The 25,267-nt window shown below is 37.5% G+C and overlaps 1 protein-coding gene across 1 annotated transcript in view; it reads right to left on the minus strand.

The window, feature by feature from the left end:
- Positions 1 to 25,267, minus strand: part of MYH15 (myosin heavy chain 15) — a 196,161-nt gene that overhangs the window by 73,112 nt on the left and 97,782 nt on the right. The window contains exons 26-27 of the mRNA XM_062207694.1: positions 20,992 to 21,082; positions 19,205 to 19,594 (exon numbers count right to left, since the gene is read on the minus strand). Coding sequence (XP_062063678.1) covers positions 19,205 to 19,594; positions 20,992 to 21,082 — 481 coding nt within the window. The remainder of the gene's footprint in view (positions 1 to 19,204; positions 19,595 to 20,991; positions 21,083 to 25,267) is intronic.

Below are 25,267 nucleotides of genomic sequence, written 5' to 3' on the forward strand. Positions count from 1 at the left end.
GGCATACCAATACAAGATTATGAAGATGATAAGATAGAAGAAACACAAGATACAGAATTCAAAAAATTTATGATAAGAAGAAATGGAAGTTATCAAAAACAAATGCATGAACTACAGAAATCCATACAGGACAGGATAGAAAATCTTTCTCATAAAAATGAAATCTTAAGGAGGAATCAAAATAAAATGAGGAATTTAGTAGAACAAGAAATTGAGATATTGAAGAGAAACCAAAATGAAATGAAGAATTCAATAGAACAAATGAAAAACACATTTGAGAGCCTCAAAAACAGAAGCAGGGGCCAGCGCCGTGGCTCAATAGGCTAATCCTCTGCCTGCAGCACCAGCACACTGGGTTCTAGTCCTGGTTGGGGCGCCAAATTCTGTCCTGGTTGCTCCTCTTCCAGGCCAGCTCTCTGCTGTGGCCCAGGAGTGCATTGGAGGATGGCCCAAGTGCTTGGGCCCTGCACCCGCATGGGAGACCAGGAGAAGCACCTGGCTCCTGGTTTCGGATCACTGTGGTGCGCCAGCCACGGCGGCCATTGGAAGGTGAACCAACGGCAGAGGAAGACCTTTCTCTCTGTCTCTCTCTCTCACTGTCCACTCTGCCTGTCAAAAAAAAAAAAAAAAACAGAATCAGTGAGGTAGAAGATAGAATACCAGAGTTAGAGCAAAGGAATGTATACAGTCAAACCAAAGAAAAGAAGAGGAAATTAGAAATCTGAAAAATATTATTGGCAATCTACAGGACACTATTAAAAAACACAACATTCAGGTTCTAGGAGTTCCCGAAGGCATGGAGAGGTATTAAGGATTAGAAGGCCTTTTTAGTGAGATCCTAGCAGAAAACTCCCTGGGTTTGGAGGACAAAGACATCCTAGTATAGGAAGCTCATAGAACCCCCAATAAACATGACCAAAAGATATCCTCACCACGACACATTGTAATCAAACTCACCACCTCACCACAGTGAAACATAAATAAAAGAATCTAAAATGTGCAAGAGAGAAACGTCAGATTACTCTCAGAGGATCTCCAATTAGACTCACAGCAGATTTCTCATCAGAAACCCTACAGGCTAGAAGGGAATGGCGAGACATAGCCCAGGTACTAAGAGAAAAAAACTGCCAGCCCAGAATATTATATCCTGCAAAGCTCTCTTTTGTGAATGAAGGTGAAATAAAGATCTTTCATAGCAAACAGAAATTGAAAACATTTGTCACCACTCATCCAGCCCTGCAAAAGATGTTTAAAGATGTGTTACATACAGAAACACAGCCATCACTACGAAAGAAGGTAAAGGAAGAAAATCTCCCAGTAAAAGATCACAGGAAGTTCAAAGCATATATTAGAAATATATTTGAAAAATATGGCAAGGCAAAGTCACTATTTATCAATAATCACATTGAATGTTAATGGCCTCAACTCTCCAGTTAAAAGACAATGACTGGCTGTATGGATTAAAAAACAAAACCCATCTATTTGCTGCTTACAAGAAACACATCTTTTCAACATGATGCATGAAGACTGAAAGTGAAAGGTTGGAAAAAGATATTCCATGCCAACAGAAATGAAAAAAGAGCTGGTGTAGCCATCTTAATAGCAGACAAAATAAACTTTAACACAAAAACTGTTAGGAGAGACAAAGAGGGGCACTATATAATGATTAAGGGATCAATTTAGCAGGAAGATGTAACTATTATAAACATATACGCACCTAATTACAGGGCACTGGGTTATTTAAAAGATATGTTAAGGAACATAAAGGGAGACTTAGACTCCAATACAATAGTATTGGGGGACTTCAGTATTCCACTTTCAGCAATAGACTGATCAACTAGACAGAAGATCAACAAGGAAACAGTAGATTTATTTGACACTATAGCCCAAAAGGATCTACCAGATATCTACAGAACTTTTCATCCTACAGTTAAAGAATACACATTCTTCTTAGCAGAGAATGGAACATACTTAAGGACTGACCAATTACTAGACTATAAAGCAAGTCTCAGCAAAATCAAAATATTTGAAATCATACCATGAATCCTAGACCACAGTGGAATGAAGTTGGAAATTAGCAACTCAAGAATCCATAGAACATATGCAAACTCATGGAGACCTAACAACATGTTCTTGAATGAACACTGGGTCATAGAAGACATCAAAAGAGAAATCAAAAACTTTCTGGAAGTAAATGAGGGTAACAACACAACATATCAAAACTTATGGGTTACGGCAAAAGCAGTGTTGAGAGGAAAGTTCATAGCAATAGGTGCCTACATCAAGAAATTGGAAAGGCACCAAATAGATGAGCTTTCAAGTCATCTCAAGGAACTAGAAAAACTGCAGCAAACCAAACCCAAAACTAGTAGGAGAAGAGAAATAATTAAAACTAGAGAAGATCTCAACAAAATTGAATCCTAAAAAGCATTACAAAAGATCAGCAAAACGAAGAGCTAGTTTTTTGGAAAAATAAACAAAATTGACACACCATTGGCCCAACTAACTAAAAAAAGAAGAGAAAAGACCCAAATCAATGAAATCAGAGATGAAAAAGGGAATGTAACTACAGACACCACGGAAATAAAGAGTCATCGGAAATTACTACAAAGAGTTGTATACAATCAAACAGGGAAATCTATCAGAAATGGATAGATTCCTAGACACTACACCCTACCTAAATTGAACTTGAAGACATAGAAAACCTAAACAGACCCATAACTGGGACAGAAATTGAAACAGTAATAAAGACCCTCCCAACAAAGAAAAGCCCAGGAATGGATGGATTCACTACTGAATTCTACCAGACATTTAAAGAAGGACTAATTACAATTCTCCTCAAACTATTCAGAACAATCAAAAAAGAGGGAATCTTCCCAAATTCTTTCTATGAAGCCAGTATCAGCTTAACCCCTAAATCTGAAAAAGATGCAGCATTGAAAGAAAATTACAGACCAATATCCCTAATGAACATAGACACAAAAATCCTCAATAAAATTCTGGCCAATAAAATTCAACAACACATCAGAAAGATCATCCACCCAGACCAAGTGGGATTTATCCCGGGTATGCAGGGATGGTTCAACGTTCACAAATCAACCAATGTGATACACCACATTAACAAACTGCAAAAGGAAAATACATGATTATCTCAATAGATGCAGAGAAAGCATTCGATAAAATACAACACCCTTTCATGATGAAAACTCTAAGCAAACTCGGTACAAAAGGAACATTCCTCAATAATCAACAATTTATGAAAAACCCATGGCCAGCATCCTACTGAATGTGGAAAAGTTGGAAGCATTTCCACTAAGATCTGGTACCAGACAGGGATGCTCACTCTCACCATTGCTATTCAATATAGTTCTGGAAGTTTTAGCCAGAGCTATTAGGCAAGAAAAAGAAATTAAAGGGATACAAATTGGGAAGGAAGAACGCAAACTATCCCTCTTTGCAGATGATATGGTTCTTTATTTAGGGGATCCAAAGAACTCTACTAAGAGACTATTGGAACTCATAGAAGAGTTTGGCAAAGTGGCAGGATATAAAATCAATGCACAAAATCAATGGCTTTTGTATACACAGGCAATGCCACGGCTGAGAAAGAACTTCTAAGATCAATCCCATTCACAATAGCTACAAAAACAATCAAATACCCTGGAATAAACTTAACTAAGGATGTTAAATATCTCTATAACGAGAATTACAAATCTTAAAGAAAGAAATAGAAAAGGATACCAAAAAATGGAAAAACCTTCCATGCTCATGGATTGGAAGAATCAATATCATCAAAATGTCCATTCTCCCAAAAGCCATTTATAGATTCAATGCATTACCAATCAAAATACCAAAGACATTCTTCTCAGATCTGGAAAAAATGATGCTGAAATTCATATGGAGACACAGGAGACCTCGAATAGCTAAAGCAATCTTGTACAACAAAAACAAAGCCGGAGGCATCACAATACAGGCAGTTGTAGTCAAAACAGCATGGTACTAGTACAGAAACAGATGGATAGACCAATGGAACAGAATAGAAACACCAGAAATCAATCCAAACATCTACAGCTAACTTATATTTGATCAAGGATCTAAAACCAATTCCTGGAGCAAGGACAGTCTATTTAACAAATGGTGCTGGAAATATTGGATCTCTACATGCGGAAACATGAAGCAAGACCCCCACCTTACACCTTACACAAAAATCCACTCAACATGGATTAAAGGTCTAAATCTACAACCTGACACCATCAAATTATTAGAGAACATTGGAGAAACCCTGCAAGACATAGGCACAGGCAAAGACTTCTTGGAAAAGACCCCAGAGGAACAGGCAGTCAAAGCCAAAATTAACAATTGGGATTACATCAAATTGAGAAGTTTCTGTACTGCAAAAGAATCAGTCAGGAAAGTGAAGAGGCAACCAACAGAATGGGAAAAAATATTTGCAACTATGCAACAGATAAAGGGTTAATAACCAGAATCTACAAAGAGATCAAGAAACTCCACAACAACAAAACAAACAACCCACTTAAGAGATGGGCCAAAGACCTCAACAGACATCTTTCCAAAGAGGAAATCCAAATGGCCAACAAACACATGAAAAAATGTTCAGGATCACTAGCAATCAGGGAAATGCAAATCAAAACCACAACGAGGTTTCACCTCACCCCAGTTAGAATGGTTTACATACAGAAATCTACCAACAATAGATGCTTGCAAAGATGTGGGGGAAAAAGGGACACTAACCCATTGTTGGTGGGAATGCAAACTGGTAAAGCCATTATGGAAGTCAGTCTGGAGATTCCTCAGAAATCTGAATATAATCCTATGATACAACCCAGCCTTCCCACTCCTTGGAATTTACCCAAAGGAAATTAAATTGGCAAATAGAAGAGCTGTCTGCACCTTAATGTTTATTGCAGCTCAATTCACAATATCTAAGACATGAAATCAATCTAAATGCCCATCAGTGGTAGACTGGATAAAGAAATTATGGGATATGTACTCTATAGAATACTATAGAGCTGTAAAAAAAATGAAATCTGGTCATTTGCAACAAAATGGAGGAATCTGAAAAACATCATGCTGAGTGAATTAAGCCAGCCCCAAAGGGACAAATACCATATATTCTCTCTGATCTGTGACAACTAACTGAGCACCTAAAAGCAAATCTGTTGAAGTGAACTTAAGAGGCTTCCATAGCCTTGGCAGCCCATGACAAGAGCCTCAGGTGATTACTGACATCATAAATAATGGTGTCAATTGTTAAATCAACAACAGCAGTCACTATGCACTTACTCCCCATGAAGGATCTCTGTCCTTAATGTGTTGTACTATGTGAATTAACGGTACAACTAGTACTCAAACAGTACTTTATACTTTGTGTTTTTGTGTGGGTGAAAACTGTTGAAATCTTTACTTAGTATATACTAAATTGATCTTCTGTACATAAAGATAATTGAAAATGAATCTTGATGAGGAATGGGATGAGAGAGGGAGTGGTAGATGGGATGGTTGCGGGTAGGAGGGAGGTTATGGGGGAAAAATCCACTTAAATCCAAAGTTGCTTTGGAAATTTATATTTATTAAATAAAAGTTTTAAAAAAGCAAAGGAGAAATAAAGTATTTTCCAGATAAGCAAAAACAGAGAATCCACTACTGCAAGACCAGCCTCACAGTAAATTTTGAAGGGCATTCTGCATTAGGACAAAACATAATGAAAACACATGTCACCACCAAATTCACTACCAGAGCAGGTAGAATCATTATCCAATCACCAAAATGGCAGGACTTAGTTCTTATATATCAATACCAACCTTGAGTGTAAATAGATTAAATTCACCAATCAAAACACTTAGGTTGACTGAATGGATAAAAAACCATAACCCTTCTATGTCTGCCTACAAAAAGTCACTTCATAAAGATAGACACCAACTGAAAGTGAAGGGTTAGAAAAAGATATACCAGGCAAATGGAAACCAAAAGCGAGCAGGTGTTGCTAACCTGATGTCAGATAAAACAGATTTTTTTATCAAAAACTGAAAAATATATAAGGAGAGTATATTTTGATAAAAGGTTCAATTCAGCAAGAAGACATGGCAATCATAAGTCTATATGCATAACAAAAGGCCACCAAGATACATGCAGAAACTACTAGTAGACCTAGAGGAAGAGATATACTCCAATGCAATAATAGTAGATGGCTTCAATACCCTGCTCTCATCAATGGACAGATATGTAGACAGAAAATCAATATAAAGATACAAATGAGTTGAAATACACTATCGAGCAAATGGACCTAACAGATATTTATGGGAATTTCACCCAATAGCTATAGAATACACATTCTTCTCATCAGCACATGGAACATTTTCTAGGATAGATGACATAGTAGGCTATAAAACAGATCTCAACAAATTTGAAAAGATTAAAATACTATGTTATCTTCTCAGGGTATAAAGCAACAAAACTAGAGTTCAATAACAAGAACAATAATTGAACACTCATAAATAAATTGAACTCATAAATACTTGGAAATTAAAATAATTGCTATTGAATGATCAATGGGTCATTTAAGAAATTAAAATGGAAATCAAATACTTTCTTGAAATAAATGAGCATGAAAACGAAAAAATATCAAAACCAGTGGAATATAGCAAAAGCAGTATTAAGAGACAAATTTATAGAATTGTTTACATTAAAAAGAGAAATGTCACAAATTAAAGACCTAATGATTCATCTTAAAGACTTAGAAGAACAAGAGAAAACTAAATCCAAAATCAACAAAAGGAAAGGAATAATAAGGATCAGAGCAGAAATAAACCCCTGGCCAAACTAACAAAGAAAAAAAAAAAAAACTGACACCACTGGGATATAAAGGCTCATAAGAAACTACTATGAAGAACTATATGCTAATAGACTGGAAAACCTTGAAGAAATTGACAAATTCCTATATTCATATAACATATCGAGATTAAATCAAGAAGATAGAGATGATCTGAACAGACCGTAAAAAGCAGTAATCAGAAGTCTTCCATCAAGGAAAAGTCTGGGACCTGATAGTTTTACTACTGATTTCTATAAAACATTCAAAGAGAAAGTAACTCCAATAATCTTCAAACTATTACAAAATATTGAATAAGATGGAATTCTGCCAAATTCATTTTATGAAGCATTACTTTGATACCAACCAAACCATGACCCGACATAAAAAGAAAATTACAGACCTGTAACATAATGAACCTACATGCAAAGATTCTCAACAAAATACTATGAAATCGAACAAAAATATGATAAATAATGATCCAGTGGGATTTATCCCAGAAATGCAAGGGTGGCTCAACATTAACAAATCAATATATATCATAAATAACATCAATAGAAAAAAGAACAAAAACCAAATGGTCATCTCGATATGTGCGGAGTAAGCATTTGATAAGATTCAACACCCCTTCATAATAAAATCCTGCACAAATTAGGTATAGAAGGAACATTCCTCAAAATTATGTAGGTTATATATCACAAACCAACAGCTAATATCACACTGAATGGGGAAAATCTGAGAGCATTTCCCCTCAGATCTGGAATAAGACAAGGATGTCCACTTTTGCTACTCTTATTCAATATAGTACTGGAAGCTTTAGCAATAGCAATTAGGGAGAAGAAATAAAGGGCATCAAATTTAGAAAAGAGGGAGTCAAATTGTCCATGTTTGCAGATGATATAATATTATACATGGAAAAATCTAAATACTTCACCAAAAAGCTGGCAAAACTGAATGTATGTATGTAGAAGAATGAAATTAGATTCATACCTCTCATCATATACAAAAATCACCTCAAGACGAATCAAAAACCTAAATTTAAGACCTGAAACTATGAAGTTACTGGAAGAAAATGTAGAGGAAACACTCCAAGACATTGGCGTAGGGGACAACTTCTTGAACAAGACCCCCAAAGCACAGGCAACTAAAGCAAAACTAAACAAATGTGACTATAAAACTCATAGCCTTTTACACAGCAAAGGAAATGATCCATAGAGTGTAGAGACATCAAACAGAATGTGAAAAAATATTTGCAAACCACCTATCTGACCAAAGATTAATAACCTAGATATATCAGCAACTTAAAAAGCACAATGACAAAAATCAACCAATCCAGCTAACTTAGGCAAAGGGCTTCAATAGACAATTCTCAAAAGAAGAAAGACTTCTTGGAAAAGACCCCAGAAGCACAGGCAGTCAAAGCCAAAATTAACTATTGGGATTGCAATAAATTGAGAAGTTTCTGTACTGAAAAGAAACAGGAGAATGAAGAGGCAACCGACAGAATGGGAAAAAATATTAGCAAACTATGCAACAGACAAAGGGTTGATAACCAGAATCAAGATAAGCAGACACAAGAAAAAATGTTCAGGATCACTAGCAATCAGGGAAATGCAAATCAAAATCACAATGAGGTTTCACCTCACCATGGTTAGAATGGCTCACATTCAGAAATCTACCAACAACAGATGCAGGAGAGGATGTGGGGAAAAAGGGACACTAACCCACTGTTGGTGGGAAGGCAAACTGGTTAAGCCACTATGGAAGTCTGTCTGGAGATTCCTCAGAAACCTGAACATAACCCTACCATACAACCCAGCCATCCCACTCCTTGGAATTCACCCAAAGGAAATTAAATTGGCAAACAAAAAAGCTGTCTGCACATTAATGTTTATTGCAGCTCAATTCACAATAGCTAAGGCCTGGAAACAACCCAAATGCCCATCAACAGTAGACTGGATAAAGAAATTATGGGACATGTACTCTATAGAATGCTATACAGCAGTCAAAAACAATGAAATCCGGTCATTTGCAACATGATAGAGGAATCTGGAAAACATTATGCTGAGTGAATTAAGCCAGTCCCAAAGGAACAAATATCATATGTTCTCCCTGATCGGCAACAACTAACTGAGCACCAAAGGGGAAACCTGTTGAAGTGAAATGGACACTATGAGGATTCACAGTGGACCTGCGTGGAGAGTGTGGGAGCCCAAGTTCGGGACACCAGTGGCAGACTCAACACACCAGCGCTGGAACGCGAGGTGAGCCAAACCTCAATAGCCCGACACCAGCGGGCAAGCAGAAAGAGGAGTCTAGAGGGAACGAGGCTTGAAACTCTGTGGGGAAAAGTTCACCAGGCTAACTAGAAGAGAGAGAGGAAAAAAAAAAAAGTGACCGATACGGACACGAGTTTCTCTCTCTCCACTCACCCCTCAAAGGCGAGCAAGACAAAGAACAGGTGCCATTTTGGACATACGTCATAAGCAGGGCGACCTCAGGTCTGCATTAGCCCTGAGCCTAGCAGAAAAACCTGACTCTGGGGGGAGGGGTGAAATAACAGGAGATTAGCATCTAACTTGGCAACCCAGTGGGACACTGCAGGAGAATTGGAGCCCACACTGAGGGCAGCAGAGATTCCCTGTGTGGTCCTTGGGAAAGAGCTTCTGATCTCTGGCTCCTGTGGGTATATCATTCGCCTGCTAACTACCTCCAATTACATTCAGCTGTGTGGAATTACTTCCCTTTTGAATAAAAAAAAAAAAAAAGAAAAGAAAGAGAGATTTACCACGCCTAACCTGGGAGTGTCATCTTTGACACACCCTCAACCATGAGGAACCAAACACAGCTCTCAGTCCACACTCATCTCAAGCCTCTAAGGCTCCACTGAAAGCAGACAGTCCACTTAATATAGAGCCATAGTGTAACAAGAAAAAACACCACAGTGAAGAAACCAAATATCTCCAACATGCCAAACAACAAATGCAAAAACCGAGGTAACAAGAACAAGGAAGACACTATGATGCCCCCAAATGAAAAAGACACCCCAATTCAAGATTATGAAGATGATGAGATAGAAGAAATGCAAGAAGCGGATCTCAAAAAATTGATAAGAACATTAAGAAGTTCTCAGAAACAAATTCTTGAACTACAGAAATCCTTAATGGACAAGATAGAAAATCTCTCTCGTGAAAATGAAATATTAAGGAGGAACCAGAATGAAATGAAACAACTAGTAGAACATGAAACTGCGATAGTGACGAGAAATCATAATGAAATGAAGAATTCAATAGATCAAATGACAAACACATTAGAGAGCCTTAAAAACAGAATGGGCGAAGCAGAAGAGAGAATATCAGACTTAGAAGACAGAGAACAGGAAAGGAAACAGGCAAACCAAAGGAAAGAAGAAGAAATTAGAAATCTAACAAATATTGTCGGGAATCTACAGGATACTCTTAAAAAACCTAATATTCGGGTTCTAGGAGTTCCTGAAGGCATGGAGAGGAAGAAAGGATTAGAAGGCATTTTCAGTGAGATACTAGCAGAAAATTTCCCAGGTTTGGAGAAGGACACAGGCATCTTAGTACAGGAAGCTTATAGAACCCCTAATAAACATGATCAAAAGAGATCCTCGCCACGACATGTTGTAATCAAACTCACCACAGTGAAACATAAAGAAAAGATTCTAAAAGGTGCAAGAGAGAAATGTCAGATTACTCTCAGAGGATCTCCAATTAGACTCACAGCAGACTTCTCATCAGAAACCCTACAAGCTAGAAGGGAATGGCGAGACATAGCCCAGGTACTAAGAGAGAAAAACTGCCAGCCCAGAATATTATATCCTGCAAAGCTCTCATTTCTGAATGAAGGTGAAATTAAGACTTTTCATAGCAAACAGAAACTGAAAGAATTTGTTGCCACTCATCCTGCTCTGCAAAAGATGCTTAAAGATGTGTTACACACAGAAACACAGAAACATGGTCACCAATATGAAAGAAGGTAAAGGAAGGAAACCTCACAGCAAAAGATCACAGGAAGCTCAATTTCTCTTTGACATAGAATTAAACTCTGATGCTCTGGTAAAGCAATGTGTTAAAGTAATCTAAAAACAAAAAGCAATTCAAATCAATTGGCAATCTACAAAAAGAGTTAAAGATTTTAAAAGCTATTATTAAAATTGCTATATTGGTCTATTATGCTATGTTATATGTGTGTACATATTGTATGTCCACATAGGATATTTTATTAAGAGTTTTATTTTAAATGGCTTATAGATAAGATTGTCCATAAATTTATGCTGCTAAAATCAATCAAAGATACATTTTAATTTGTGTGACCTGAATCTGTGTATCATATGTTTTAAACTTGTTGGTAGAAAGAAACTAAAAACATTTTCTATGGTTGTGCTTAAGTTTACTGGCTAAACAAACTACACCATGTTAGATATTTAAGAGGTGTCTTCAAATACATGATTCTTAAAATTTATAGAAGGCATTGGACCTTCTGGTAAATGTTTTCTTAAGTTGTTATCTAATGGTTGAAACGGTTTGCTAAGTATTCATGTAATATTGCTATTGTCAACAAGCAATCTAGGACTTGCTCCCTCATTTCTCTATTCTAAGCCCAACTTGTTCTTTCATTTTTCTATTCTCTTCAAGGTAGGAAACTAATTCTATTATGAAGGAATCTGTAGGACGCACAATTTAATCTTTAGACCTTATAAAAGAGATGGCTAACATTTTTCTGTAATAGCATAGCCAAAATAAGAACTTAAATAATAATCTCATAGCTAGATTCACTTCGCCATCAGCAAAGTATACAGTAAGTAGAAAAAACCTCCCTTTCAGACCAAAGGGAAAGAAAGTTTTTAAGTGAGAATATAATTTTCCTCATGGGCATTGTCTACCTTAGAAAAACTACTACAGAACATGCCTGTGACTATAGACTTGTAGTTCAGGCCACCGAAGATTAGAGATGGGACTTGGGCACTCCCTTGACTTGCATCCTCTGGTCTGCTTTAACACAAACCAGGAGGAAAAGAAAGCTCGGCATCAGAAGCAATGGGTGGCAGGCCTATTAATGGCTGATCTGTACAGTGATCTGCCCTCAAGGAGACCCAACAGGCCAGTCCACTGCAGTGGCTTTCAATGTGGTAAGCCTGGGCTTCAGCAGAAGTCAGCTTGTGAAGAGCCCTGGCTGCTCTGCCAAGAGTTGGATCACTGGAAATGGACCTGCCCTGGAGTCGAAGGATGCCCAGGTCAGAGCCACAGATCTTATAGGCTCTAAGCTGAAAAGCCCTTCACTCAGCCCAACTTCCAAAATGACCGCTGCAGCTGAGGGGATGGCCAAGTAGGGTCAGCAACACTGCAGGCAGAACTGTAAATTTCTTGTTAGAGATGCCCCCTGACTTTACCTGGCCAGCTCTCCTCCCAGGCCAGCCAAGTAATGAAAGTCAACAGAGTGCCTTCCCCTAGGAGGTTCACACCTCCCTTAGGATATACCCCATGTGAAGAGATAGATAGGTCTGGGCCTCTTAACTTACAAGGCCTAAAGCCCAACAGATTATTATCAAGCCCCTTCTGTGAAGTTCTATTTGCCTCTCAATCAGAAAACTTAATTGTAGCTTAGACAGCACCTTTCTTAGCTTCTCTAATAATGACTCTGTCCTTTGTTCTAGACCCTGTCTAGCACACTTGGGCCTCATTCCTTTGTAATCATAACATCTACTCTACCACCAATGGCTCTACTCCCAACCTGTGTGTACTAATGGTCCTCTTCCCCACTTAATGCTGTATAATTGTTCAAACCTGGTAAATGCCACTCTTAGGATCATTGGTTACTATCCTCACTCTGTCTTTTATGACCTTGTCTAAATATGATCAGAGTCGGCAAACTTGGAAGGCTTCCATAGCCTTGGCAACTCATGACGACAGCCTAGGGTGGTTACTGGCGCCATCAACTAGAGTGTCAATTTGTTGGGTCAACAACAGGAGCCACTGTGCACTTGCTCCTCATGTGGGATCTCTGTCCTTAATGTGCTGTACATTGTGATTTAATGCTATAACTAGTACTCAAACAGTATGTTTCACTTTGTGTTTCTATGTGGGTGCAAACTGTTGAAATCTTTATACTAAATTGATCTTCTGTATATAAAGAGAATTGAAAATGAATCTTGATGTGAATGGAAGGGGAGAGGGAGCAGGAGAGGGGAGGTTTGTGGGTGGGAGTGAAGTTATGTGAGGGGGAAGCCATTGTAACCCATGAGCTGTACTTTGGAAATTTATATTCATTAAATAAAAGTTTAATAAAAAAAAAAAGAAATGGACACTATGAGAAACAGAGGCTTGATCAGCTCTTGTCCTGACTGTTGATGTACACACAATGTAATACTTTATCCATTTTAGTATTTTTTCTTGTTCTAGTACTATTGGTTGAACTCTGTAATTAACACACAATTATTCTTCGGTGTTTAAATTTTAACTGAAAAGTGATCCCTGTTAAATATAAGAGTGGGAAAAAGAGAGGGAGGAGATGTACAATTTGGGACATGCTCAATTGGACTTGCCCCAAGTGGTGGAGTTAGAAATGTGCCAAGGGATTCCAATACAATCCCATCAAGATGGCATGTACCAATGCCATCTCACTAGTCCAAGTGATCAACTTCAGCTCACAATTGATCACACTGATAGGTCTAAGAGTCAAAGGGGTCACACAAACAAGACTAGTGTCTGCTAATACTAACTGATAGAATCAAAAAGGGAGAGAACGATCCATCATGGGAAGTGGGAGACACAGCAGACTCATAGAATGGCAGATGTCCTAAATAGCACTGTGGTCTCAGAATCAGCCCTCAAGGCATTCGGATATGGCTGAAGAGCCCATGAGAGTATTGTAGGCATGGAAAGCCAAGACACTCTGGGAAAAAATAAAAGACCTAAATGAAAGATCTCTGCAAGTGAGATCCCAGGGAAAGAACGGGGCCATCAAAGAAGGAGGTACCTTTCTCTGAAGGGAGGAGAGAACTTCCACTTTGACTATGACCCTGTCAGAATAAGATGGAAGTCGGCAAACTCAAAAGGCTTCCATAGCCTTGGCAACCCATGACTAGAGCCTAGGGAGATTACTGATGCCATAAACAAGAGTGTCAAATTGTTAAGTCAACAACAGGAGGCACTGTGTACTTACATCTCATGTGAGATCTGTCCTTAATGTGTTGTCCAATGTGAAGTAATGCTATAACTAGTACTGAAACAGTATTTGACACTTTGTGTTTCTGTGTGGGTGCAAATTGATGAAATCTTTACTTAATATATACTAAATCAATCTTCTGTATATAAAGATAATTGAAAATGAATCTTGATGTGAATGGAATGAGAGAGGGAGCGGGAGATGTGTGGGGTGTGAGTGGGAGGGAAATTATGGGGGGGGGGGAGGAAAGCCATTGTAATCCATAAAATGTACTTTGGAAATTTATATTTACTAAATAAAAAAAATTATAACATCTTCATGTTTTTATCACAAATTGGATTGTTAATGATCCTGTTGCAATTTTAAGTAGCAATGATTCCTAGTTGACACTGTATTAATAAAAATAAAAAAGAAGAAATACAAATGGCCAACAAATATATAAAAAATGCTCAGCACCACTAGCCATGAGGGAAATGCAAATCAAAACCACAATGAGATATCACCTCACCCCTGTCAGCATGGCTAAAATCCAAAACACAAAGAATAACAAATGCTGGCAAGGTTATGGAAAAATGGGAACACTAATAACACTGTTGGTGGGAATGTAAATTAGTGCTGCTACTGTGGAAAGCAGTGTGGAGATTTTCTTTAAAAAAAAAAACTAGAAGTAGATTTGCCATAAGATTCAGTAATCCCTCTACTAGTTATATACCGAGAAGACTTGAGCACAATGCAGGAAAGAGACACCTGCACCACCGTTTATAGCGACACTGTTCATAATGTCCCAAAATTTGGGACCAGCGAAGGTGTCTATCATCTGATGAATCGATAAAGAAAATGTGGTATATATACACTATGGAGCTACATATTTAAAAAAGTGAAGTTCTCCCACTTGCAACAAAACAGATAAAACTGGAGGACATCATATGAGTGAAATAATCCAGACACAGAAAGATAAATGTGCATGTTCTCTCTCATATGTAGGAGCTAAAATTTAAAAATCAAACAAAAAAGAATGAAAAAATTAAGAAATGTCTGTGCATAACCATATTGCTGCAAATATTATTTTGTAAAACTTTATTTTATACCTTTCTGAAACCAATTATTAAGAATGTTATACTACTATAGTTTTTATGATCTTTGATCAGTTTAAAATTTATTATATACTACTGAAATGGTTATTTTTTACATTCAATTATTATTTGTAGCTGTTGTCTCTATTCCCATTAAATTGGGGCCATTTTGTTTTTTACTTGTTAAACTTCTTACTTGCTGAAGTATTAGGCCTTTTTACTGTAATGTAAATTTAAAATATTTCATCTCAAAAACTAAAAAAGGAAGAAAGAGAGGAGAAAGAGGGAGGGGATAGAGGAAGGGAATATCATTATGTTCTTAACATTATATCTACAAATCACACTGAATCTGTTAAAAAAGAAAAATTAAAATAATTTTTTAAAAAATAAAGAACTATAAAGCTTTATAAAAATGTTACAAGATTTCAGGAACAGATAACATTTTTAATTCAGTTGGAAAAGGAACGCTGGTGAAAAATGGATATTGGGTGAAAGGCAAGCGTTTTAAGGTGACTAATGAAACAAAGAAAGGGGATCTAAACTTGGCTAGGTAGGTTGAGGCCAATAACAGCCCACAGGATATCTGAAAAGCAGAAATGAGGAATTCATTTTTATGCACAGATATGACTCAGTGAAGCACCTTTTAGAAATAATAATCTGGGGCCAGCGCTATGGTGTAGCGAGTAAAGCCACCGCCTGCAGTGCCGGCATCCCATAAGGGCGCTGGTTCGAGTCCCGGCTGCTCCATTTCCGATCCAGCTCTCTGCTATAGCCTGGGAAAGCAGTAGAAGATGGCCTAAATCCTTGGGCACCTGCACCCACGTGGGAAGACCCTGAAGAAGCTCCTGGCTCCTGGATTCGGATCAGCATAGCTCCAGCCATTGCAGCCAATTGGGGAGTGAACCAGTGGATGGAAGACACCTCTCTCTCTCTCTCTCTCTCTCCCTCTCTCTTTCTCTCTCTTTGTCTCTGCCTCTCCTCTTTCTGTGTAACTCTGGCTTTCAAGTATATAAAGATAAATCTTTAAACAAAAAAAGAAATAATAATCTGATTACTCTATAGGATGGATTGGAAAAAAGAAAAACTAGAAGCAAAGGAGCTAATTTAGAAGTAGTCAAGTTAAGAAGCAGCAAGGGACAGGCACTTGGCACAGCCATCAGAATGCTGCCTGGAATACCCACATCCTGTATCAGAGTGCCTCGGTTTGAGTCCTGGTTTGGTTTCGATTCCAGCTTCCCTGGGTGGCAGAGGTAATGGTTCAAACACTTGGCTGTCCCTGCCATCATGTGTCAGACTCAGATAGAGTCCTAGGTTCTTGGCTTTGGCCTGGTTCAGCCTGGATGTTGTGGGCATTTTGGGAATGAACCACTAGTATGGAGATCTCACTGTCTCTGTCTCTGTCTCTCTAGCACGCTCTCGCTCTCTCTCTCCTTCTCTGCCTGTCTCTCTGTGTCTCTCTCTCCAAACAATGAAAATGGAATTAAAAGGTGTAAGGCAGTGAGGAACTGATCTGCTGTAATACTTGACTGGTAAGTAAAGAACAAGAGAGGAAACAAGTCCTTGCGGCTTACAGCCTGGGTGATAGGAAGAACTAGGTGCCAGTGATGGAAACATCTAGAGAAAACGCAGGCAAAAGTATTCAGTTTGGTTTTAGACATGATGATTTGAGGAAGACATTTATGATCACTGGGAGAACAATTTAAGGGAACATTTTTAATTAAATTGGAGAAAACAAGGAGAGATTTCAAGACTCGAAGTGGTGAAGTATACACCTATTTGTGAGAAATTGTCTCCAAAGGTGGTCTCCTAGTGAGCCACACACTCTGACATGCACATCCTTGTGTAGACTTCTTACCCTGTGACTTACAATGATAAAAGTAATGAAAAACCATGCCACTGCATTGTAAGTCTAAATCACAAGAAACTTTGCAAATTCTGCGTGATTTCCTGATACTGCTCTCAGTACGCTGAATTCCATGGAAGAAGTCCAACTGCACTTTGGTCACCATGCTGAAGCATATACTAGCCCAATGAGAGGTCATATGGATAGATTTCCCCCAACACCCCAAACTGTTCTAGGTCTCCCCACCCAGGAACCAGACATATCAGCAAAAAAGTATGAGCTGACCCTGTCAAACTCCAGAACCAGTAAAGACAAAAGCAAATTTTTATTTTAAGTGACTAAGTTGTGATTTCTTTATAAAACAAAATATAAATGGAACACTAGTCTTTTGTCAAAGAGACAGATAAGAACAGAGGATGATTTCTTCTCTAGCAGTATTCCTAGTGTCTGAGAAAAGGTATGTATTTGGATTTGTGTTTATTTTTTGAAATTGGTGGATAACAGTTATGTGAAAGATTATTTTATTATTTGAGACAAGAAAAAAAAAGGAATAAGTGAAATTAAAAGCAAACTATGTAAGATGAACAGAGTAGTTACACTGAATGGTCTTGATCTTATCAGATCTTATTGAAGCAAAGGATCAAGAAACACAAGATTAACATTAATGGAAGAATTTTTAACAGAATAACACAAGAAGTGAAGTAGAAAAATAGATAACTGAATAGCAATGAAAGTCTAGAAGATGTTGGAAAGTATAAAATTCATACCTAGTTAGTATGAATTCATGGTGAAGCTATGAGAAGTTGTAAGATTTTATGACTTTCTTCCAAAATCTGTAGAATTGAGAGTTTCTGAGAAAGAATAAGAGCACAGTAGAGGTTGGTGAGAGTAAGTATTTCTAGGGCCTCCTCTGGGTTGAGGAAAGATGCAAATGCAGCATGAGAATGTTTTAAGTGGCCAGTGATAGAATCCACTGAAAACAGATTACAGAAGAGATAGAGGAAAAAGAGAAGTTCCAAGTCCTCACTACACCTCTTTACCAGTAGGATGGCAGGGTGTTACGATTTGAATGTGTCCACTTTAAGCTCTGCATATGAATGTGATAACAGAAAGAGACAGGCTTTAAAAGGTGATTAGCTTATTAGGGTAGATCCTTCATGAATGGGATTAGTTACCTTATAAGATGGGTGCCAGGGAGAGTTGATCCACTTTTCTCTTTTGCACTTCTGTCATGAAAGGATTCAGAAAACAAACAAACAAAAAAACTGCACCATCTTTGAAGCAAAAAATCCTCACTAGACACCAAGTCTACTGATGCCTTAATCTAAGACTTCCCAGTCTCTAACTGTAAGAACCAAATTTCTATTATTTGTAAATTACTCCTCTGTGGTATTTTATAATAGCAGTAGGAATGAATTAAGACACACAATTAGTGGACAGAAAGAGCGAGATGCAGGATGATATAGTTTCTTCCTACTAAATACGGTGTTTAAAAGGAATTAATGTTAATTTTTATGGGAACCACTCCTGATATCTGAAGATACTCAACACTTTTCTGTGCACAGTCCAGGGAAATCAGTCTTCATTTTTGGATCATATATTTGTTTTTGGGTCATGTCTTTCACAAATTCAGCTCACAAGGAACAGAGGTGGTAACAACTAGCGATTTTCTTTGCTTAACCTAAAACAAAGCTTCTTTGAACTACCAGAAGGTAGGGTCACTGTGACTCAAGATCTCATAGCAACCGTCTGACATGACAGCTTGCACTTTATGGGTTAATAGAATCAGCAAAGAAAGAGCATAAGCCTTTCTTCTAGTGCTGGCTAATTAAAGAGATACCAGAAGGCATGAGGGAGAAAAAGTTCCTCAGCCAACTATTTATGTCTACTATTCTTTTAGCTAGGTATTAGAAGGATCTTGCCACCCCTATGGGCTCTTACAACACAAAGCCATTATTCATAAGAGACATGGCTAATGGCTTCACTTTTCTAGCCCACTTACTTAGCCATCACCAGGAAAATATATAAGGATTATGGACTAGAATTCTGATAAAACTAGAAGCCACTGTCAGGTCATAGTCATGTGGATGGCGTCTGACCTTAACAATGGCCTCTGAGCTTAGGCCTGACCTAGTCAGTCTCAGCAACCATGGTCTACATAAGCATATACCTCAAGTCATCAGCCTGATAAGTTTTCTTTTCTCTCCCCTCCACTTCCCTTCCTGTGCTATGTTCAAAAGCCCATGAGGAAGATTTGGGAATGTCTACCTTAGCTCTGGTCAACTGCTCGACATGGGTCAGGAGGTCATCCACTTCTAACTGTAGGGCACTCTTGTCTTTTTCCAGATTCTGTTTCACCTGCTGCAGATTTTCTACTTGGCCTTTGACCTCAGCCAGGCTGTCTGCATGCCTCTTCTTTAAAGAAGTACAAGTTGCCTCAAATTGCTGTGTGGCTTCTTCCATGTCATGACGAAGCTTCTGGAACTTGGTTTCCTGTTTCTTAGTTATCTCCAGCTGAGCCAAACTGACTCCTCCTGCCTCCTCCAGTCTCTCATTCATGTCTTGCAAGTCTTGCGTGAGGTCAGCTCTTTCTCTTTCCACTTTGGCCCGAGTGGTCTTTTCAGTTTCCAGTTCCTCTTTCAAATCCTGTACCTGAGTCTGGAGCAATAATTTTGACTTTCACTAAACACTTGTAGCAAATTGTCACAACCAAGAAAGCTAACATAATACTTTTCATTCATAATTTATAAATAAAGAAATAGAAAATTGCCCCAAATCAGTGACAAGACCAGAATTATATTTCTAATTCTTCCAGATCTCTCATCCCTGTTAATGGGAAAGTTCATGAAATTACATACATGGTAAGGAAACCTTAGTAAGTAGCACTTCCCAAAGGAATGGGGAAACATCTTTCGAAAATAGAGTTTATTTAAAAACATGATGAATTTTATATATAATACCTTATTAAGCTGGAATTCATTTTCATGACAAACTCAACTAACAGCAACTCAGTCAAAAACCTGATAGAATGAATATCACCAAATTCAAGAAAATTAGCCATAAAAATAATATTAATTTAATATTATACACAATTTTTAAAAACTTAGTTACTTGGCCTCCTGTTCCAAAGATTTCAAGTAGTAGGAGAGTTGGTGGAGGAATGGAGACTACTAAAATCCAGAGTAATCTGATACTATTAGAAGCAGGATTGTTAGAAAAAGAAAAGTATTGATATGAACTCTAAGGGCCTGAAAACTTTTCGGTTTAGGGGCTATAGCTCTACAAAGCTTGAGAGCATCATTGAATACAGAATAATGAAGCCACTGTTGCTAATTAACTTTACTCCAAGTAATTATGTAGGTTAGGATAAGGGATAAAAAAAGTATAGAGTCTGTTTTAGAATATGTTTTTCCTTTCCACTAAATAAGAGTACCATGGCTTAGAAAAAGCTGATTTCAGACGAGATCGGGCGCGTTCAGGGTGGTATGGCCGTAGACTAAGCTGATTTCTAGATAATACCAGACAAGCAGTCCGACAGTTCTGCAGATGAGGTATGACAGAGAAAGTGCTAAAAAAGTGTAATTTCCATATCCAAGTAGTAGCTAAAACACTTACTTTTAGTATAATTTCTTTGTAATCATAAGAATAATCATGATTAAAAATTAAATTGCCAACATTGAATGCATACTATGGTTGAGGCACCATACTCAACACTTAAATATACTACTGCATTTCATAATATCAGCTCAAAGATTGTCAAGAAAATGAATCAGTAAAGAAAACATGTCCAATATTTTATCACATTGTCTCATTCACATAAAATGATCAACAAATTAGCTGTTCATTTTTATTATCTTCATGACAAGAATGTTTAAGTTTGGAAGCAATTTTCCTCAGGGTCACATATCTATAGAGTCTTAACATTCTTAACCACTCATTCCTCTCCTGTATAGAGTTAGCTAAGGATACCTTAGCAGAGAATATGTCCTTGAAGCCCTGATCATCATGCATTGATCTAAGCACAGGAATACAGATATTTGACAAAAAAAAATTACCTGAAGATCTTTAACCGTCTTCTGCAGCTGAACCACAAGGCCTCTCTCATTCTCCATCTTTGAATTCACTTGACTCACTTCTAATGTTTTCCTTTTTAGAAAAAAGGTTAATAAAAATGGACTTTTACAGAACCACATTTTGCTTAAATATATTTTGATTGCAGAAATAGCACCTGCATCATCCTCGTCATAAGAATTCAACCATTACACGTACATCTGAAGTTCTCTTGGCTATTATACCAAAATCCTGTTCTGTTCTAATGGGAACTGCCATTATTCCTACTATATGCACACTTCCAGATATTTTCCCAAATACTGATACAAGTTTGTTTTTATGAGTGTGTGTGCAGCTACAGAAACATTCATTTTCTTTACTCTATATGGTATAAGATTGTTTACATTAGTAGGTATAAATCTATGACTTTTCCATAACTTGCCAATATGTTGAAAGTTTTTCTGTGATGGTCCACATATAAATTACTTTAAAAATTACAATATAGTATTTCAGAATTTAGACATTTACTCTATGTACTTTCCCCCAATGTATGCTTTCACAAATAGCATTGTTCGTATGCATTCCCACTTGTGTACATGATAGTGCTACCCTGGAATGGATAGTGAGCAGGGAACTGCTGGGTTACGTATAGGTACAAGCAGAAAAATATGTAATAGCCTTGCCCTTTTCTCTCCAGTAGCAATGTGAGATCATTATTTCTCTTTATTTCCCCTAATATCTGCATGCTTCTACGTTATTTTAGAGAATAGATTAATATTTCATTGTTGTATCTGGAATGTTCTCAGTTAATACTATTGGTAAATGGCCAGTAAATTAAATGATCTGCCTATTTGTTCTTTGTCCATTTTCCTATCACATTAGACATCTAGTTATTGAACAACAGACTTTCTTCTAATATTATTGATATTTATTTTTAGGATCTGTAGCAAATATTTCTCTCTTTATAAATTGCCTTTACTTATTTATAATGGATTTTACTATATCAATGTTTTAAAAATTTGATGTGTGTCTTTTATCTCCCTTTGACTTTCTTTTTTAATAGTGACAGGCAATTTTAACCTATAATTCATGAGCCTTTTATTTATTTGTTTGTTTTAAAGATTTATTTTATTTATTTGAAATATAGAGTTACAGAGAGAGCTAGAGACAGAGAGAGAGAGAGAGGTCTTCCATCCACTGGTTCACTCCCCAAATGGCCACACTGGCAGGAGCTAAGCTGATCCGTAGCCAGGGGCCAGGAGATTTTTCCAGGTCTCCCATGTGGGTGCAAGGGCCCAAGGACTTGGGCCATCATCTGCTGCATTCCCAGGCCCATTAGCAGGAGCTGGATTGGAAATGGAGCAGCCAGGACTTGAACCAGCACCGATATGGGATGCCAGTGCTGCAGGCCAGGTTTTTAACCCACTATGCCACAGCACCAGACCCCTTTGTTTTTCAAATAAATAAAATAAATCTTTTTTAAAAATCAATGTAGTCAAACATCAATATTTTCCTTTTACTTTTTTGGCTTTTTATGACTTGTTCAAGACTACTTAACAAGCTACTTTCCTAAGATTTATCACCCATGTTTTCTTCTCATTTTTTTAAAATCATGGTGAGAACATTGATGTAAGATCTAATCCTTCATGATTTCTATGTGCACAATAAAGTTTTAGGCACATTGTTGTGCAAAAAATTCTCTGGAAATTTTTCATCTTTTGTAATGGAAACTTTATATCTACTGAATAGCAATTTCTCATCCCCACAGCCCCTGGCAATCACGTTGTATTTTCTGTTTCCAAGAGTTTGACTATCTTAGATAGCTCCTATAAGTGGAACAATGAAGCAATGAAGTGTTAGTCCTTTCGTGACTTAACTATTTCATTTATCAAAGTTTCCTGTTTGTTCATCCATGTTGTCACATATGGAAGTATTTTCCATGTTGTCACATATGGAAGGATTTTGTCCTTGTCTAAGCTGAATATCATAATACTCAAATATGTCTGACTATTTGACGCATTCATCCATTCGCATATCTTTTTTAAATTTTTTTTTTATTTTGACAAGCAGAGTTAGACAGTGAGAGACAGAGACAGAGAGAAAGGTCTCCCTTCTGTTGGTTCACCCCCAAATGGCCACTTTGGCAGGAGCTACACCAATCTGAAGCCAGGAGCCAGGTGCTTCTCCCTGGTCTCTCATGGGGATGCAGGGCCCAAGCACTTGGGCCATCCTCCACTGCCCTCCCGGGCCACAGCAGAGAGCTGGACTGGAAGAGGAGCAACCGGAACTAGAACCCAGCGCCCATATGGGATGCCTGTGCTGCAGGCAGAGGATTAGCCAAGAGAGCCATGGCACCAGCCCTATAAATTCGCATATCAATGGATATTTAGGTTGTCTCCCATATATTGGCTATTGTGACTAATGTTGCATCTTCCAATGATTTGTTTAACTGTCTTTTTACATTGTATTCTGTAATGCAATGCAATTTTGCATGTATAAATAGTGTGAAGTAAAAATTTAACTTTTTATTGAATACTATACAGCAGTCAAAAACAATGAAATCCGGTCATTTGCAACATGATAGAGGAATCTGGAAAACATTATGCTGAGTGAATTAAGCCAGTCCCAAAGGAACAAATATCATATGTTCTCCCTGATCGGCAACAACTAACTGAGCACCAAAGGGGAAACCTGTTGAAGTGAAATGGACACTATGGGAAACAGAGACTTGATCAGCTCTTGTCCTGACTGTTGATGTACATACAATGTAATACTTTATCCATTTTAGTATTTTTTCTTGTTCTAGTACTATTGGTTGAACTCTGTAATTAACACACAATTATTCTTAGGTGTTTAAATTTTAACTGAAAAGTGATCCCTGTTAAATAAAAGAATAGGAATAAGAGAGGGAGGAGATGTACAATTTGGGACATGCTCAATTGGACTTGCCCCAAATGGGGGAGTTAGAAACGTGCCAGAGGATTCCAATACAATCCCATCAAGATGGCATGTACCAGTGCCATCTCACTAGTCCAAGTGATCAACTTCAATTCACAATTGATCACACTGATAGGTCTAAGAGTCAAAGGGGTCACACAAACAAGACTAGTGTCTGCGAATACTAACTGATAGAATCAAAAAGGGAGAGAACGATCCATCATGGGAAGTGGGAGACACAGCAGACTCATAGAATGGCAGATGTCCTAAATAGCACTCTGGCCTCAGAATCAGCCCTTAAAGCATTTGGATCTGGCTGAAGAGCCCATGAGAGTATTGTAGGCATGGAAAGCCAAGACACTCTGGGAAAAAAAAAAAAAAGAAGAAGCAGAAGACCTAAATGAAACATCTCTGCAAGTGAGATCCCAGTGGAAAGAACAGGGCCATCAAAGAAGGAGGTACCTTTCTCTGAAGGGAGGAGAGAACTTCCACTTTGACTATGACCCTGCCGGAATAATATGGAAGTCGGCAAACTCAAAAGGCTTCCATAGCCTTGGCAACCCATGACTAGAGCCTAGGGAGATTACTGATGCCATAAACAAGAGTGTCAAATTGTTAAGTCAACAACAGGAGGCACTGTGTACTTTCGTCTCATGTGGGATCTGTCCTTAATGTGTTGTCCAATGTGAAGTCATGCTATAACTAGTACTGAAACAGTATTTGACACTTTGTGTTTTTGTGTGGGTGCAAACTGATGAAATCTTTACTTAATATATACTAAATCGATCTTCCGTATATAAAGATAATTGAAAATGAAAAAAAAAACCTTGGTTTTAAATTGGAAATTGCATAGAAAATTAATTAATTTTTAAAAAATATCATGTAAAATCTCTGTCGTTAATGTGCTGTACATTGTGATTTAATGCTATAACTAGTACTCCAACAGTATTTTTTTCACTTTGTGTTGCTATATGGGAGCAAACTGTTGAAATCTTTACTTAATATATACTAAACTGATCTTCTGTATATAAAGAGAATTGAAAATGAATCTTGATGTGAATGAAAGGGGAGAGGGAGCAGGAAAGGGGAGGGTTGTGAGTGGGAGGAAAGTTATGGGGGGGATAAAACCATTGTAATCCATAAGCTGTACTTTGGAAATTTATATTCATTAAATAAAAGTTAAAAAAAAGGAAAAAAAAATTTTATCTCAAGAAAATGTAATAATTCCATAACCATTAATTATTCTAGGATCAATAATTTTAAATATTACTTTTACGACATATGAGTGTACTTCAAAAATTTCAACAATAAGTGTGATTATAAAATAAACTGAAAGTATGTTAT

This window comes from Lepus europaeus, chromosome 2 (genome assembly GCF_033115175.1).
Source record: "Lepus europaeus isolate LE1 chromosome 2, mLepTim1.pri, whole genome shotgun sequence".
Taxonomy (NCBI): Eukaryota; Metazoa; Chordata; class Mammalia; order Lagomorpha; family Leporidae; genus Lepus; species Lepus europaeus.